At 47.2% G+C, this 13,807-nt stretch overlaps 1 protein-coding gene across 1 annotated transcript in view; it reads right to left on the bottom strand.

The window, feature by feature from the left end:
* Positions 1 to 13,807, bottom strand: part of henmt1 (HEN methyltransferase 1) — a 94,691-nt gene that overhangs the window by 17,876 nt on the left and 63,008 nt on the right. The window contains exon 6 of the mRNA XM_060830034.1: positions 356 to 538. Coding sequence (XP_060686017.1) covers positions 356 to 538 — 183 coding nt within the window. The remainder of the gene's footprint in view (positions 1 to 355; positions 539 to 13,807) is intronic.

The following is a 13,807-nucleotide window of genomic DNA, read 5'->3' on the forward strand; positions in this document are numbered from 1 at the left end:
TAAAGTGACACGCAAATGAAGCAAAGGTGATGTGAGAAAAACACCATTCCGAATAGTGAGTAGTTGGTGTATGGAATGCCTGGAATTGTGATGGAGACAGGTTCAACTGATGCATTCAACATTTTCTTTTATAGGAGTGATGTGCACAGACATGGAAAAAAAGGCAGATTAGCACTAGATAGAACCGGACAAGACAACAGAGCTAGTGTAGGTGCAATCAGTCGAATGCCATCCATCTGCTTTGTAATAATTCTGAAATTCTGTGACTCTCTGATATTTGTATGCCTCTATTTAGCTTGGTTCCCTATTTTATAATCGACAATAGTATGGGATATTTGCAACCCTCTACACTCACCAAGCTTGGAATTCTGCCCTGCTCCACTCAAATTTATGGTCCCAGTGCCTGAATCGCATTATTCCTGGAAGTAAGGGGTTGAAATCTGCATTTGGAGTTGTAATTACAACTACTGCTGGATTCATGTATCCAAACACCACCTCTGAAAATCTCTCAACCTCTGAGATATTTAGGTGTTCTACTCTGAAATGGAAACAGAAAATGAGCAATGTCAGATGAAATGAATTTGACTTTAACATGAATAGTTAAACTGAGAAATATATCTCTTATTCCTTTATAGAAAAAGTGCATATTGCTGGTAAGGTCAGTATTTTGTGCTCATCCCGATTGGCTCTTGCTAAGGTGACAAAATCATAAGACATAAAAGTAGGTGTAGTCCATTCAGTCCTTTGAGTCTGCTCTACCATTCAAAGAAACAGAGAAACTTAGAAAACAGGAATAGGAGTGGGCCATTCGGACCTTCAAAGTGTTTCACAATTCAATATGATCATGGCTGATCTTTCACCTCTGTATCCAGATCCCACTTTCTTTCCATCTCCTTTAATTGCTTTAGCCATCAGAATTGCCTCTCTTTCTGGAAAACATTGAATGTTTTGGCCTCAATTGCTTTCTATGACAGAGAATTCCACAGGCTAACCACATTCTGGGTGAAGAGATTTCTCCTCATCTAGGTTCTAAACTGCCATCCTGTATTCTCAGACTGTGAAGCCAGGTTCTGGACTCACGGTCATCAGGAACATCCTTTCTGCATATATCTTGTCCAGTCCTGTTAGAACTTCATAGGTTTCTAGGAGAACTCCTTCTCATTCTTCTAAACCCAAGTGAATATATTCCTAACGGATCTAGCCACTCTTTATACGTCAGTCATGCCATCTCAGGAATCAGTTTGGTAATCCTTTATCACGTTCAGTTCAATAGGAAAAATATCCTTCCTCAGGTAAGACAAAACATAGAACAATACAGTGCAGAACAGGCCCTTCGGCCCTCGATGTCGCACCAACCTGTGGACTATTCTCAGCTCGCCCCCCTACACCATTCCAAAATCATCCAAGAGCTTATCCAAGGATTGTTTAAATCTCCCTAATGTGGCTGAGTTAAAGACACTAGCAGGTAGGGCATTCCATGCCCTTACCACTCTCTGCGAAAGGAACTTGACTCTGACATCAGTCTTAAATATATCACCCCTCAAGTTGTAGTTATGCCCTCTCGCACAAGCTGATGTCATCATTCCAGGAAAATGTCTTTCTCTGTCTACCCTATCTAATCCTCTGATCATGTATGTCTCTATCAAATCCTCCCTTAGCCTTAGAACATAGAACATTACAGCGCAGTACAGGCCTTTCGGCCCTCGATATTGCACCGACCTGTCATACCAATCTGAAGCCCATCTAACCTACACTATTCCATGTACGTCCATATGCTTGTCCAATGACGACTTAAATGTACTTAAAGTTGGCGAATTTACTACCGTTGCAGGCAAAGCATTCCATACCCTTACTACTCTCTGAGTAAAGAAACTACCTCTGACATCTGTCCTATATCTATCAACCCTCAATTTAAAGCTATGCCCCCTCGTGCTCGCCGTCACCATTTTTGGAAAAAGGCTCTCCCTGTCCACCCTATCTAACCCTCTGATTATCTTATATGTCTCTATTAAGTCACCTCTCAACCTTCTTCTCTCTAACGAAACAGCGTCAAGTCACTCAGCCTGTCCTCGTAAGACCTTCCCTCCATACCAGACAACATCCTAGTAAATCTCCTCTGCATCCTTTCCAAAGCTTCCACATCCTTCTTGTAATGCGGTGACCAGAACTGTACACAATACTCCAAGTGCGGCTGCACCAGAATTTTGTAAAGCTGCAGCATAACCTCATGGTTCTGGAATTTGATCCCTCTATTAATAAAAGCTAAAACACTGTATGCCTTCTTAACAACCCTATCAATCTGGGTGGCAACTTTCAAGGATCTGTGTACCTGGACACTGAGATCTCTCTGCTCATCTACACTACCAAGAATCTTAACATTAGCCCAGTACTTTGCATTCCGGTTACTCCGACCAAAGTGAACCACCTTACACTGGTCTGCTTTAAACTTCATTTGCCACCTCTCAGCCCAGCTCTGCAGCTTATCTATGTCTCTCTGTAACCTATAACATCCTTTGTCACTACCCACCGACCTTAGTGTCGTCTGCAAATTTACTAACCCACCCTTCTATGCCTTCATCCAGGTCATTTATAAAAATGATGAACAGCAGTGGACCCAACACCGACCTTTGTGGTACACTACCGGTAACTGGACTCCAGGATGAACATCTCCCATCAACCACCACCCTCTGTCTTCTTTCAGCAAGCTAATTACTGATCCAAACTGCTGTATCTCCCACAATCCCATTCCTCCGCATTTTGTACAATAGCCTACCGTGGGGAACCTTATCAAACGCCTTGCTGAAATCCATATACACCACATCAACCCGTTTACTCTCATCTACCTGTTTGGTCACCTTCTCAAAGAACTCAATAAGGTTTGTTAGGCACGACCTACCTTTCACAAAACCGTGCTGACTATCCCTCATCGAATTATTCTTTTCTAGATGATTATAAATCTTATCTCTTATAACCTTTTCCAACACTTTACCAACAACTGAAGTAAGGCTCACTAGTCTATAATTACCAGGATTGTCTCTACTCCCCTTCTTGAACAGGGAAATCACATTTGCTATCCTCCAGTCTTCTGGCACTATTCCTGTAGACAATGACGATTTAAAGATCAATGCCAAAGGCTTGGCAATCTCCTCCCTGGCTTCCCAGAGGATCCTAGGATAAATCCCATCCGGCCCAGGGGACTTATCTATTTTCATACTCTGCAGGATTTCTAATACCTCCTCCTTGTGAACCTCAATCCCACCTTCCCTAGTAGCCTGTATCTCAGTATTCTCCTCGACAACATTGTCGTTTTCTAGAGCGAATACTGTTGAAAAATATTCATTTAGTGTTTCCCCTACCTCCTCTGACACACAAATTCCCACTACTATCCTTGATTGGCCCTAATCTTACTCTCGCCATTCTTTTATTCCTTAAATACCTATAGAAAGCCTTAGGGTTTACCCTGATCCTATCCTCCAACAACTTCTCAGGTCTCCTCCTGGCTCTTCTGAGCTCTCTCTTTAGGCCTTTCCTGGCTTCCTTGTAACCCTCAAGTGCCCTCACATCTCATCCTAACATAAGCCTTCTTCTTCCTCTTGACCAGAGATTCCGCTTCCTTTGTAAACAACAGCTCCCACGCTCAACAGCTTCCTCCTGCCCGACAGTTACATACTTATCTAGGACACACAGTAGCTTTTCCTTGAATAAGCTCCACATTTCTAATGTGCCTATCCCCTGCAGTTTCCTTCTCCATTCTATGCTTCCTAAATCTTGCCTAATCGCATCGTAATTGCCTTTCTCCCAGCTGTAACTCTTGCCCAGTGGTATATACCTATCCCTTTCTATCACTGAAGTAAACATAACAGAATTGTGATCGCTATCACCAAAGTGCTCACCTACTTCCAAGTCTAACACCTGGCCGGGCTCATTACCCAGTATCAAATCTAATGTGGCTTCGCCCCTTGTTGGCCTGTCTACATACTATGTCAGGAAGCCCTCCTGCACACACGGGACAAAAACTGACCCATCTATAGTACTCTTACTATTGTGTTCCCAGTCAGAAATGAGAAAAGACCCAAGTCTCTCAGCATTTCAAAACTTCGCACAATACTCCAGAACTGGTATCGCCAAGGCATTGTACAACTGCAGCAAGACATCTCTGATCCTGTACTCGAATTGTTCGTGATGAACAGAGTCATAGAGGTCTATTGCGCATAAAAAGGCCCTTTGGTCAATTAAGTCCCAAGCTATTTTAAACCCATTTTTCAGCACTTGCTTATTGGACTTGTAGAACATAGAACATTTCGGTGCAGTACAGGTTCTTTGGCCCTCAATGTTGCGCCAATCTGTGGAACCAATCTGAAGCTCGTCTAACTTACGCTATTCCATTCTCGTCCATATGCCTATCCAATAACCATTTAAATGCCCTTCAAGTTGTTGAGTCTACTAATGTTGCAGGCAGTGTGTTCCACACCCCTACTGCTCTGAGTAAAGAAACTACCTCTGCCCTATATCTATCACCCCTCAATTTAAAATAATGGCCCTTTGTGCTAGCCATCGCCATCTGAGGAAAAAGGCTCTCACTGTCCAACTTATCTAACCCTCTGATTATCTTATATTGTATGTCTTGGCATTGCAAGTGCACATCTAAATATTTCTTGATTTTTTTTAGGGTTTTGGCCTCTATTTCTATCAGGCAGTTTGCTCCAGATTCCCACTATCCTCTGAATGAAATATTTTTCCTCAATTTCCTCTAAACCTCCTGCCCCTTATGTTAAATACATGCCTCCTGGTCATTGATCCCTTCACCATGGGAGAACAGCCTCTAATCTAAACACCCACGGCAATATAATTTCATATATCTCAATCATGCCTCCCCCCCCACCCCCACCCCCGCCAACAACCTTCTCTGCTCTATCCTATTTCAGACTATCAACGGTTTAGAGGGGACAAATTTTGCATGGTATTCAGGAGAGTTTATAATACCAACTCCCAGAAGGCTTTACAAGTTGCTGGACTTAATTATGGGGAGCAAAGTCAGGCACATATTTGAAGTGGAAGCAGGAGGGCATTTCAGTGATAGCAACAACAACACTATATTTGCTATGAAATATGAAAAAAAGATGGTCTGCAGAAAAGGATTTTGATTTGGGGGCAAGGAAGATTTCATTAAGATTATACATGATGTGGCTAGAGTGGATTAGGAACACCTGATTCTGGGTACATTCACAGCACAACAGTGGGGTAGTCAGATCAACAAGCTCTGCATGCACAGGAACGAGAGACCACATCCGGTGAGAGAGATAGACTGAGTGCGTGAATATATAATTCGGGGATTAGATTAGATTCCCTACTGTATGAAAACAGGCCCTTCGGCCCAACAAGTCCACACCGACCCTCCGAAGAGTAACCCACCTGCACCCATTTCCTTACCCTGTATTTACCCCTGAATAATACACCTAACTCAATGGGCAATTTAGCATGGCCAATTCACCTAGCTAGCACATCATTGCACTGTGGGAGGAAACCGGAGCACCCAGAGAAGACCCACGCAGACACGGGAGAATGTGCAAACTCCACATAGACAGTTACCCGAGGCAGGAATTGAACCCGGGTCCCTGGTGCTGTGAGGCAGAAGTGTTTACCACAGAGTCACCATGCCACCCTACAGATTGCCAATCTGAAAAGAATCCCTTATTCCCACTTGCTATTTCCTACCCATTAGCCATTTCTCTAACCATTCTACTATATTACCTTCAACACCACTGGCTCTTATCTTATGACATCTTTTTGTGAGGTTAAAAACAGCATGGGAATTAGGCGCAGAGGGGAAGAAGTGCTTTTTCCTTGCTTATTTTGGTGTGTAAGGTTTTTTTTGAACAGTATAAACTGAAGCAATTGGTCTGGGGCCCAGTCAAAACAAAAAAAAGTGACATCACAGGAAAATCACAAGTTCATTGGTTGGTAAAAGCTGCTAGTTTGACTCTTACGGTTTACTTTCAGTGTGAAAGTAAATGGGAGAAATGTGAACTAAAAGAGTTGTAGGAACTTTTTTAAGAACAAATTAAGAACTAAGTAAATAAAACAGAGATGCAGGTTCAGGGCAGTGTGCTTCATAGTGACCACATCTGTAGAAAGTTGTTAGCTTAATAAACTCCCGCTAAGAGAACCATGATATTTGCATGGCTGGTTTATGTGGAGATTTGACCTGAGCAGAAAACCTGGTCATCAGGTGTGAGGCACTGTCATTGTTGTTATACGTGGCACAGGTCTGGCCTATTCCCAGAACCGATGCCGCTGCAGTCACCCGGGCCATCTTCCAATTTGTATGGAGGTCAAAGATGGACCGGGTTCGAAGGGACTCGATGTGTAAAGATCTGGCCAACGGGGCAAAAAATACACCCAATGCCCCCACCCTCATCCTGATGGCCACCTTGCCAAGTGTCGCTATTTACTGAGGTTCTACCTGTCCCCAGTGTTGCGATGGATGGGCCTGGCCTCGCTGCCACTGAACTCTCCAAGTAGTTGGACCAGCAAGCGGCAGGTCAGGATAACCCTGAAGGTCGATGCCAGTGGGAACGTCCTCCACCCACTCTCCAGCTTACCCGACATACACAGGGCAGCCGAAAGTGAGCCGAACTTGCGAGAGGTCAGGCCACATGGAGACGGATTGTAAGGTGACCATCTGTCAAAACTGCAAGCAGGAAGGCCACACGATCAAGGAATGTAAAGAGGCCAAGAACTGTAATGTGTGTGGAGAGGCGGGCCTGCCCAAGACGAGGGGCCGCCACCTATGCACAGATAGCCGGAGGTGGCAACATGAGCCGAGAACCGCATAAGACCAGCAAGGTACCACAAAACAGCATGGGAACGGTGTCTGGTGGCACCCAGAAGGAAGGGCAGGCTGGAGCGGAGCAGAAGGCAGACAGCGGGGACGTGCTACAGACGATCCAAGCTCCTTCAAGACGGAGGAAATGGAAGAGGAGGGAACAAAGGAGGCAGAGGATTGGATTACTGTCAAAAACAGGAAGAAGAAACCTTGCCAGGCCCCCAAAGCCACCCAGCAAAAGGTGAAACGACATCTACACGACGAGGATACAGGCAACCCTTCAGATGGTGAGGACAGGCACAAGGAAGGTCGTCCCCAGAGGAAGAGACAGACCGTCACGGGGAAAAAGGAGGGCATCACCGCCCAAACAGGAAGAGATGATCCCTCTGAGAGAACAGGTAAAGACCACCCCCCCACCCAGTGAGAACCAAGAGGTACCCACCGGCCCACAGCTCCAGGTAACTGGGAGTAGCGGTCCTGTGACAGCCCCGCTGTCAGACAGAGAACTGGACTGTACGGACCCTGGGCCCAACCCGAAGACACTAGAGCGGGGAAATGACCCCAGCGTGAAGCAGGACAGCTACCTCAGCCCTGGGAGGGCCAGCACTTTGCTGTCACCACGGGGATGTACACAACTACCCCAGAGAGGCAAGACCAGCAGCAAATGGACACTGCTAACCTCGTAAACTGTTAAAATGGGGATAAAAATTGCCAGTTATCAATGTGCTACACAATGTGTTTTCTACAATGGCTTTCCTGGCCAACGTTAAAGCCAACATCCTGTTTCTGCAGGAGTGTGGGATACCACACCTCAGCAGCTACAGGAGATGGTCGAGCTTGTGGGCCCATGGGCCGTCAAGTTTGGTCGGGGGGCAATGAAACCCGCGCCTCCGGCCTGGATATCCTGTTGTGAGGAGGCAACTTCACCATCTCCGAAGTTAAGGAGGTGGTGGGCGGGCACCTCCTCGTCAATGGCGTCATGTACAGGAATGCTCCCCTGAGACGAATTAATGTGTATGCCCCAAAAACAGGAAGAAGAAACCTTGCCAGGCCCCCAAAGCCACCCAGCAAAAGGTGAAACGACATCTACACGAGTGAATGATTGGTTGTCCTGCAGCAGCTTCCACTGTTGCTGGCTACGTCCAGACCAGTCATTCTGGCCAGAGACTTCAACTGTATCATTGATGCAGATGGACGATCCACCTGGGGGGCCGTGAACTGGACGCCACGTCCAGAGCCCTGATGGAAATTGTCAAAGATGCCAAGCTGCACAACGTCTTCAGCACCCCTGCAGAGTGAGCGCAGTGTAGATACACCTGGTCATGGGCAGACAGGTCTGTCTGCTCAAGGATAGATTACCTGTTTGTGTCCCGAACGCTCTCAGTCAGATCCACCGACGTCAAGCCGGTGTTCTTCTCTGACCACTGCCTCCTGCTGGCCGACTGTCACCTACAGGATGAGCAGTGGGCTGGTAAGGGAACGTGGAAGCTGAACACTAAGCTGTTGACCCCAGGAAACATTGAGGAGCTCAAGAGGGATTACGCAGGTTGGAGAACCGTGAAGCCCCTCTTTGAGTCCCCAGCAGACTGGTGGGAAACAGTCAAAAGGAACATCAAAAGGTTCTTCATCTTCAAAGGTGTTCAGGAGGCGGGAGAGAGGCGGGGAAAACTGTCCCAGCTCCAGGAAAGTATGCAGAATCTGCTCCTGCTGCAGACGATGAGGGTCAATGTCACAGAGGACTTCAAGGAGGTGAAGGGCCAGCAAGCCTTGCTCTTTGCCTTGGAGACCTCCAAGATAATGTTCCGGTCCAGGGTCTGCTCCGTGGAGCAGGGCGAGACGTGCTCACGTTCCTTCTTCCAGAAGGTGCACAAAGAGAGCTCTGTGCTCAGCAGCCTGAAGGAAGAAGATGGCTCGATAACGTCATCTCAGGCTGACATCAGGAGGATCAACAAATCCTTTTATGCCAGTCTGTATGACTCGAAGCCAACCGACAGCACGGCCTCCCAGTCGTTCCTATCCTCTATCACAGAGGTCTTAGACGACAGAACACGGGAGTGGCTGGATCAGCCGCTATCTCTGGATGAGCTGACCAAGGCCCTCGGGTCCTTCGAAAAGAGTAAAACTCCCGGAAGTGACGGCTTACCGGTCGAGCTCTATTCTGCTCTGTGGGATTTAATTGGCCAGGACCTGCTGGAGGTGTATATCAGTATGCTTCTGGCAGATACCATGAGTGAATCCATGAGGAAAGGCATCATCACCCTCATCTACAAACGGAAGGGGGAGAAGGAAGAAATTAGAAATTGGAGATCAATCTCACTATTGAAAGTGGATTACAAAGTTTTGTCAAAAGGTTATCACCGGGTCAGATCTGCTCTGGGGTTGGTGATTCACCCTGACCAAACCTGTGCTGTGCCGGGCAGGAAGATCGCTGAGAGTCTCACACTCCACAGGGATACAATAGCCTACGTGCAGGACAGAGGGTTGGACACCTGCCTCATCAGCCTGGACCAGGAGAAAGCCTTTGACAGGATATCACACAGGTGTATGAGAGATGTTCTCTCCAAAATGGGCTTTGGGGAGGGAATCTGCAAATGGATCAGACTGCTCGACACCAACATTGTCAGTGCAGTCTCAATCAATGGGTGGGAATCAGATGGTTTCCCAGTCAGATCTGGAGTCAGGCAGGGCTGCCCACTCTCTCCTACCTTGTTCGTGTTCTGCATAGAACCATTTGCCGAGTCCATCAGGAAGGATGCGAGCCTGAGAGGGGTGACTATTCCTGGCAGCAGGAGCCTCCAAGTCAAGGTCTCCCTGTACATGGATGACGTCGCCGTTTTCTGCTCAGACCCACTGTCCGTGCACAGACTCATGTGCGTATGTGACCAATTTGAACGGGCCTCGGGGCCAAGGTAAACCGAGGCAAGAGCAAGGCCATGCTCTTCGGGAACTGGGCCGACCAATCCTCAATCCCCTTCACTGTCAGGACTGGTCGCCTGAAGATGCTGGGTATTTGGCATGGGGGGGGGGGGCAGGGCTTGCGCCAAGTCTTGGAGGAGCAAAGTGAGGCAGAAACTGGGCAGATGGAAGCTACGGTCGCTCTCCATCGTGGGAAAAAAACCTGGTCATCAGGTGTGAAGCACTGTCATTGCTGTTATACGTGGCACAGGTCTGACCTATTCACCAGAACTTGTACCGCTGCAGTCACCCGAGCCATCTTCCATTTTATATGGAGATCAAAGATGGACCGGGTCCGAAGGGACTCGATGTATAAAGATCTGGCCAACGGGGGAGAAAACACATCCAATGCCACCCTCACCCTGATGGCCACCTTTGTGTGTGGCTGCATCAAGCTGTGCGTGGATCCCCGGTACGCAAACACCAAGTGTCACTAGGTACTGAGGTTCTACCTGTCCCTGGTGTTGCGAAGGATGGGCCTGGCCTTGCTGCTGTGGAACGCTCCGAGTAGTTGGACCGTTCCGTATCACCTGTCCTTCGTGGAGAAGTTTATGAAGAAAAACACCTTTGACCACAAGTCCATGAGGAAGTGGTCAGCATGTAGTGTCCTTGAGACCCTTCGGGAAAAGGAGAGGGCGGATCTTATCGAGCGGTTCCCTGAGCAGACTGTCAAAGTCATTTGGCAGAATGCCTCATCGCCAGAACTTTCCAACAAGCACCAAGACATGGCTTGGCTGGTGGTGAGAAGGGCTCTGCCTGTGAGATCCTTAATGCACGCCCGGACTCTTTGACGCTCCGCACGCTGCCCTCGAAGTGGCTGCGGGGGGGAACGAGACTGTCACACACTTCCTTTTGGAATGTGCCTCTGCAGAAGAAGTCTGGAGAGGAATACAATGGTGTTTGTCGAGGTTCGTCCCGAGCAGTGCGGGATTCCGTGCTCCACAGTCTGTTGCCCGGGATGCACACCGAGACGAACATCAACTGCGCCTGGAAGATCACCGGTGGCATGGTGGCACAGTGGTTAGCACTGCTGCCTCACAGCACCAGAGACCCGGGTTCAATTCCCGACTCAGGCGACTGACTGTGTGGAGTTTGCACGTTCTCCCCGTGTCTGCGTGGGTTTCCTCTGGGTGCTCCGGTTTCCTCCCACAGTCCAAAGATGTGCGGGTCAGGTGAATTGGCCATGCTAAATTGCCCGTAGTGTTAGGTAAGGGGTAAATGCATGGGTATGGGTGGGTTGCGCTTCGGCGGGTCGGTGTGGACTTGTTGGGCCGAAGGGCCTGTTTCCACACTGTAAGTAATCTAATCTAAAAAAAAACCAATCATCAACTCGGTGAAAGACGCTCTTTGGGCAGTCCGAAACCTGTTGATCTTCCAGCTGAAGGAGTTGACCCCGACTGAGTGTTGCAGACTGGCACATTCCAAGGTCCAGGACTACGTGTTGAGGGACGCGCTGAAGCTTGGGCAGCTGCCGCCAAAGCGCGGTGGGGAAACACCACCGTATAACATCTGCCTGCCTAAGAAGAACAGGGGGCCACCCAGTCATTTGGGCTCTGCTGGCACCTCAGCAGAAGAGCTGGATAGTAAATGTACAGATGTGTATATAGGAAAAATAAATTTCGATGTCTGTATGTAAAGCAATGTAATGTGTGCACAAGAATTGTATAGAGATCCAAATAATTTTATGAATAAAGTATATTTTTGAAATTTAAAAAAAGCTCCATGATGCAAGATTCTGTGCTATTTGGTTTGTTCCCTGGAATGCACACTGAGACAAACATCAACTGCACCTGAAGGACCATCAACTCAGTGAAAAATGCTCTTTGGTCTACCCAAATCCTGTTGGTTCTCCAGAACAAGGAGTTGACCCCAACTGAATGCTGCAGACTGGCACATTCCAAGGTCCCCGACTATGGGCTGAGGGATGCATTAAAGCTTGGGGCAGCTACTGCCAAGGTGCAGTGAGGAAGGACCACTGTCTGAGATCTTCCTCCAGAAGGTGAATGGGGATCAGTTCAGTTGCTAGACCATTCTAGTTCCTTAAACATTTTGTATCATGCAAGATGATAGCAGAGTAAGACATTCAGCTGGAGCTCCTTTGCTCCACCCATTCTTTTTCCTTTCTTTTCCTTCTTTGTTCCCAATAATGACTTTGATTTACCTAGAGGAGAGTGGAGGGACTGGCAAGCCCCAGAGGTGAATCCTGGAGCAGAGGCCAATGAGGGAAATTGAATCCCGGAGCAGAGGCCACCGAGGAGAATAGAGTCCCAGAAAAAAACTTACCTTGGAGCACCTGAGAGCCAGTGCAGAGTAGACTGGACGTTTGGAGTGAAGCGGGGACAGTTGTTGGACTGGAGTCTGGTGTGACCTGCTGTGATTTTCCAGCACTACTCTAATCTTCAGCATCTGCAGTCCTCACTTTTGCCTAATTTCTAGGATAGCAGGACTGATATATGAAGAAAGACTGGATTAATTGGGCTTGTACTCACTGAAATTTAGAAAAATGGGGAGGGATCTCATAGAAGCATACAAAATTCTGTTGGGATTTGACAGACGAGAGGCAGGAAGAATGCACCTGATGTGGGGGAGGTCCAGAACTAGGGGCCACATAAAAATATGGGAAAAGCCATTCAGGACTGAGATGAGGAAGAATCTTGTGTGGAGTTTGCACGTTCCCCCCGTGTCTGCGTGGGTTTCTTCCGGGTGCTCTGGTTTCCTCCCACAGTCACAAAGATGTGCGGGTCAGGTGAATTGGCCATGCTAAATTGCCCACAGTGTTAGGTAAGAGGTAAATGTAGGGGTATGGGTGGATTGTGCTTCGGCAGGTCGTGTGGACTTGTTGGGCCGAAGGGCCTGTTTCCACACTGTAAGTAATCTAATCTAATCAAAGAATTGTGAATCTGTGGAATTCCCTACCACAGAAAAATGCTGGGGCCACTTCGGGAGATATATTCAAGAGGGACATGGACGTAGCCTTGCGGCCAAAGAGATCAAATGATATGGAGAGAAAGTGGAAACGGGACACTGAAATTTTATAATTAGCCATGATCATACTGAATGGTGGTGCAGGCTCAAAGGGCCCAATGGCCTGCTCCCTCACCCATGTTCTATGTTTCCATGTTTTACCTCTCCAAATGCATGTCAATCCTATCCCCCAGAATCCCGTTCAACAACTTACCCAGTACTGATGTCAAACTCACCAATTTATAGTTCCCATGCTTTTCCTTACATCTTTTATGAAATAAAAGTACAACATTAGCCAATCTCCAGTCTTCTGGCACCTCATCTATGACTATAGATGATACTAATATCTGTGCAAGAAGCCCCAAACTTTGGAAAGTTACATTAATAATTTCCTATGAGATGAAAATTTATTAGAGAAGATTCTTAGGGTCAGGATTTACTCACATTTACAAGAATGTATACGTATTACAGATAGGTAGAATGGCTGGCAGCATCTGTAAGGAGAGAAAAGAGCTGACGTTTCAAATCTAACTGACCCTTTGTCAAAGCTTTGACCAATTTTGACAAAGGGTCAGTTAGACTCAAAACATCAGCTCTTTTCTCTCCTTATGAATGCTGCCAGACGTTCTGAGATTTTCCAGTATTTTATCTTTTGGTTTCAGATTCCAGCATCCGCAGTAATTTGCTTTTATCGCTTATTATAAGTAGAATGGCTTTGTGGTTCATAAACCTGAATCATGAGGGAAGGCTGGTAACTGTTGTCTATATGGACTTTAGTAAGACTGTTGACATGGTCTCCTCATAGCAGGCAAATAGAAAAGGTGAAGTCACATGAGCTCTGCAGTGAGCTAGTAAGATGAATACAGAACTGGCTTAGTCACAGAAGACAGAGTAGCAGTGGAAGGATGGGGCTTTTCAGACTATAGATCTGTGATAATGGTGTTCTGCAGGGATCAATACTGGTGCCTGGAATGCAGGTGGCCCGATTAGTAAGTTTGCAGGCAACACAAAGATTGGGGGAGCTGCTGATAGTGAGGGGGAATGCTAAAGGATATAGCATGA

Source organism: Hemiscyllium ocellatum, chromosome 9 (genome assembly GCF_020745735.1).
Source record: "Hemiscyllium ocellatum isolate sHemOce1 chromosome 9, sHemOce1.pat.X.cur, whole genome shotgun sequence".
NCBI lineage: Eukaryota > Metazoa > Chordata > Chondrichthyes > Orectolobiformes > Hemiscylliidae > Hemiscyllium > Hemiscyllium ocellatum.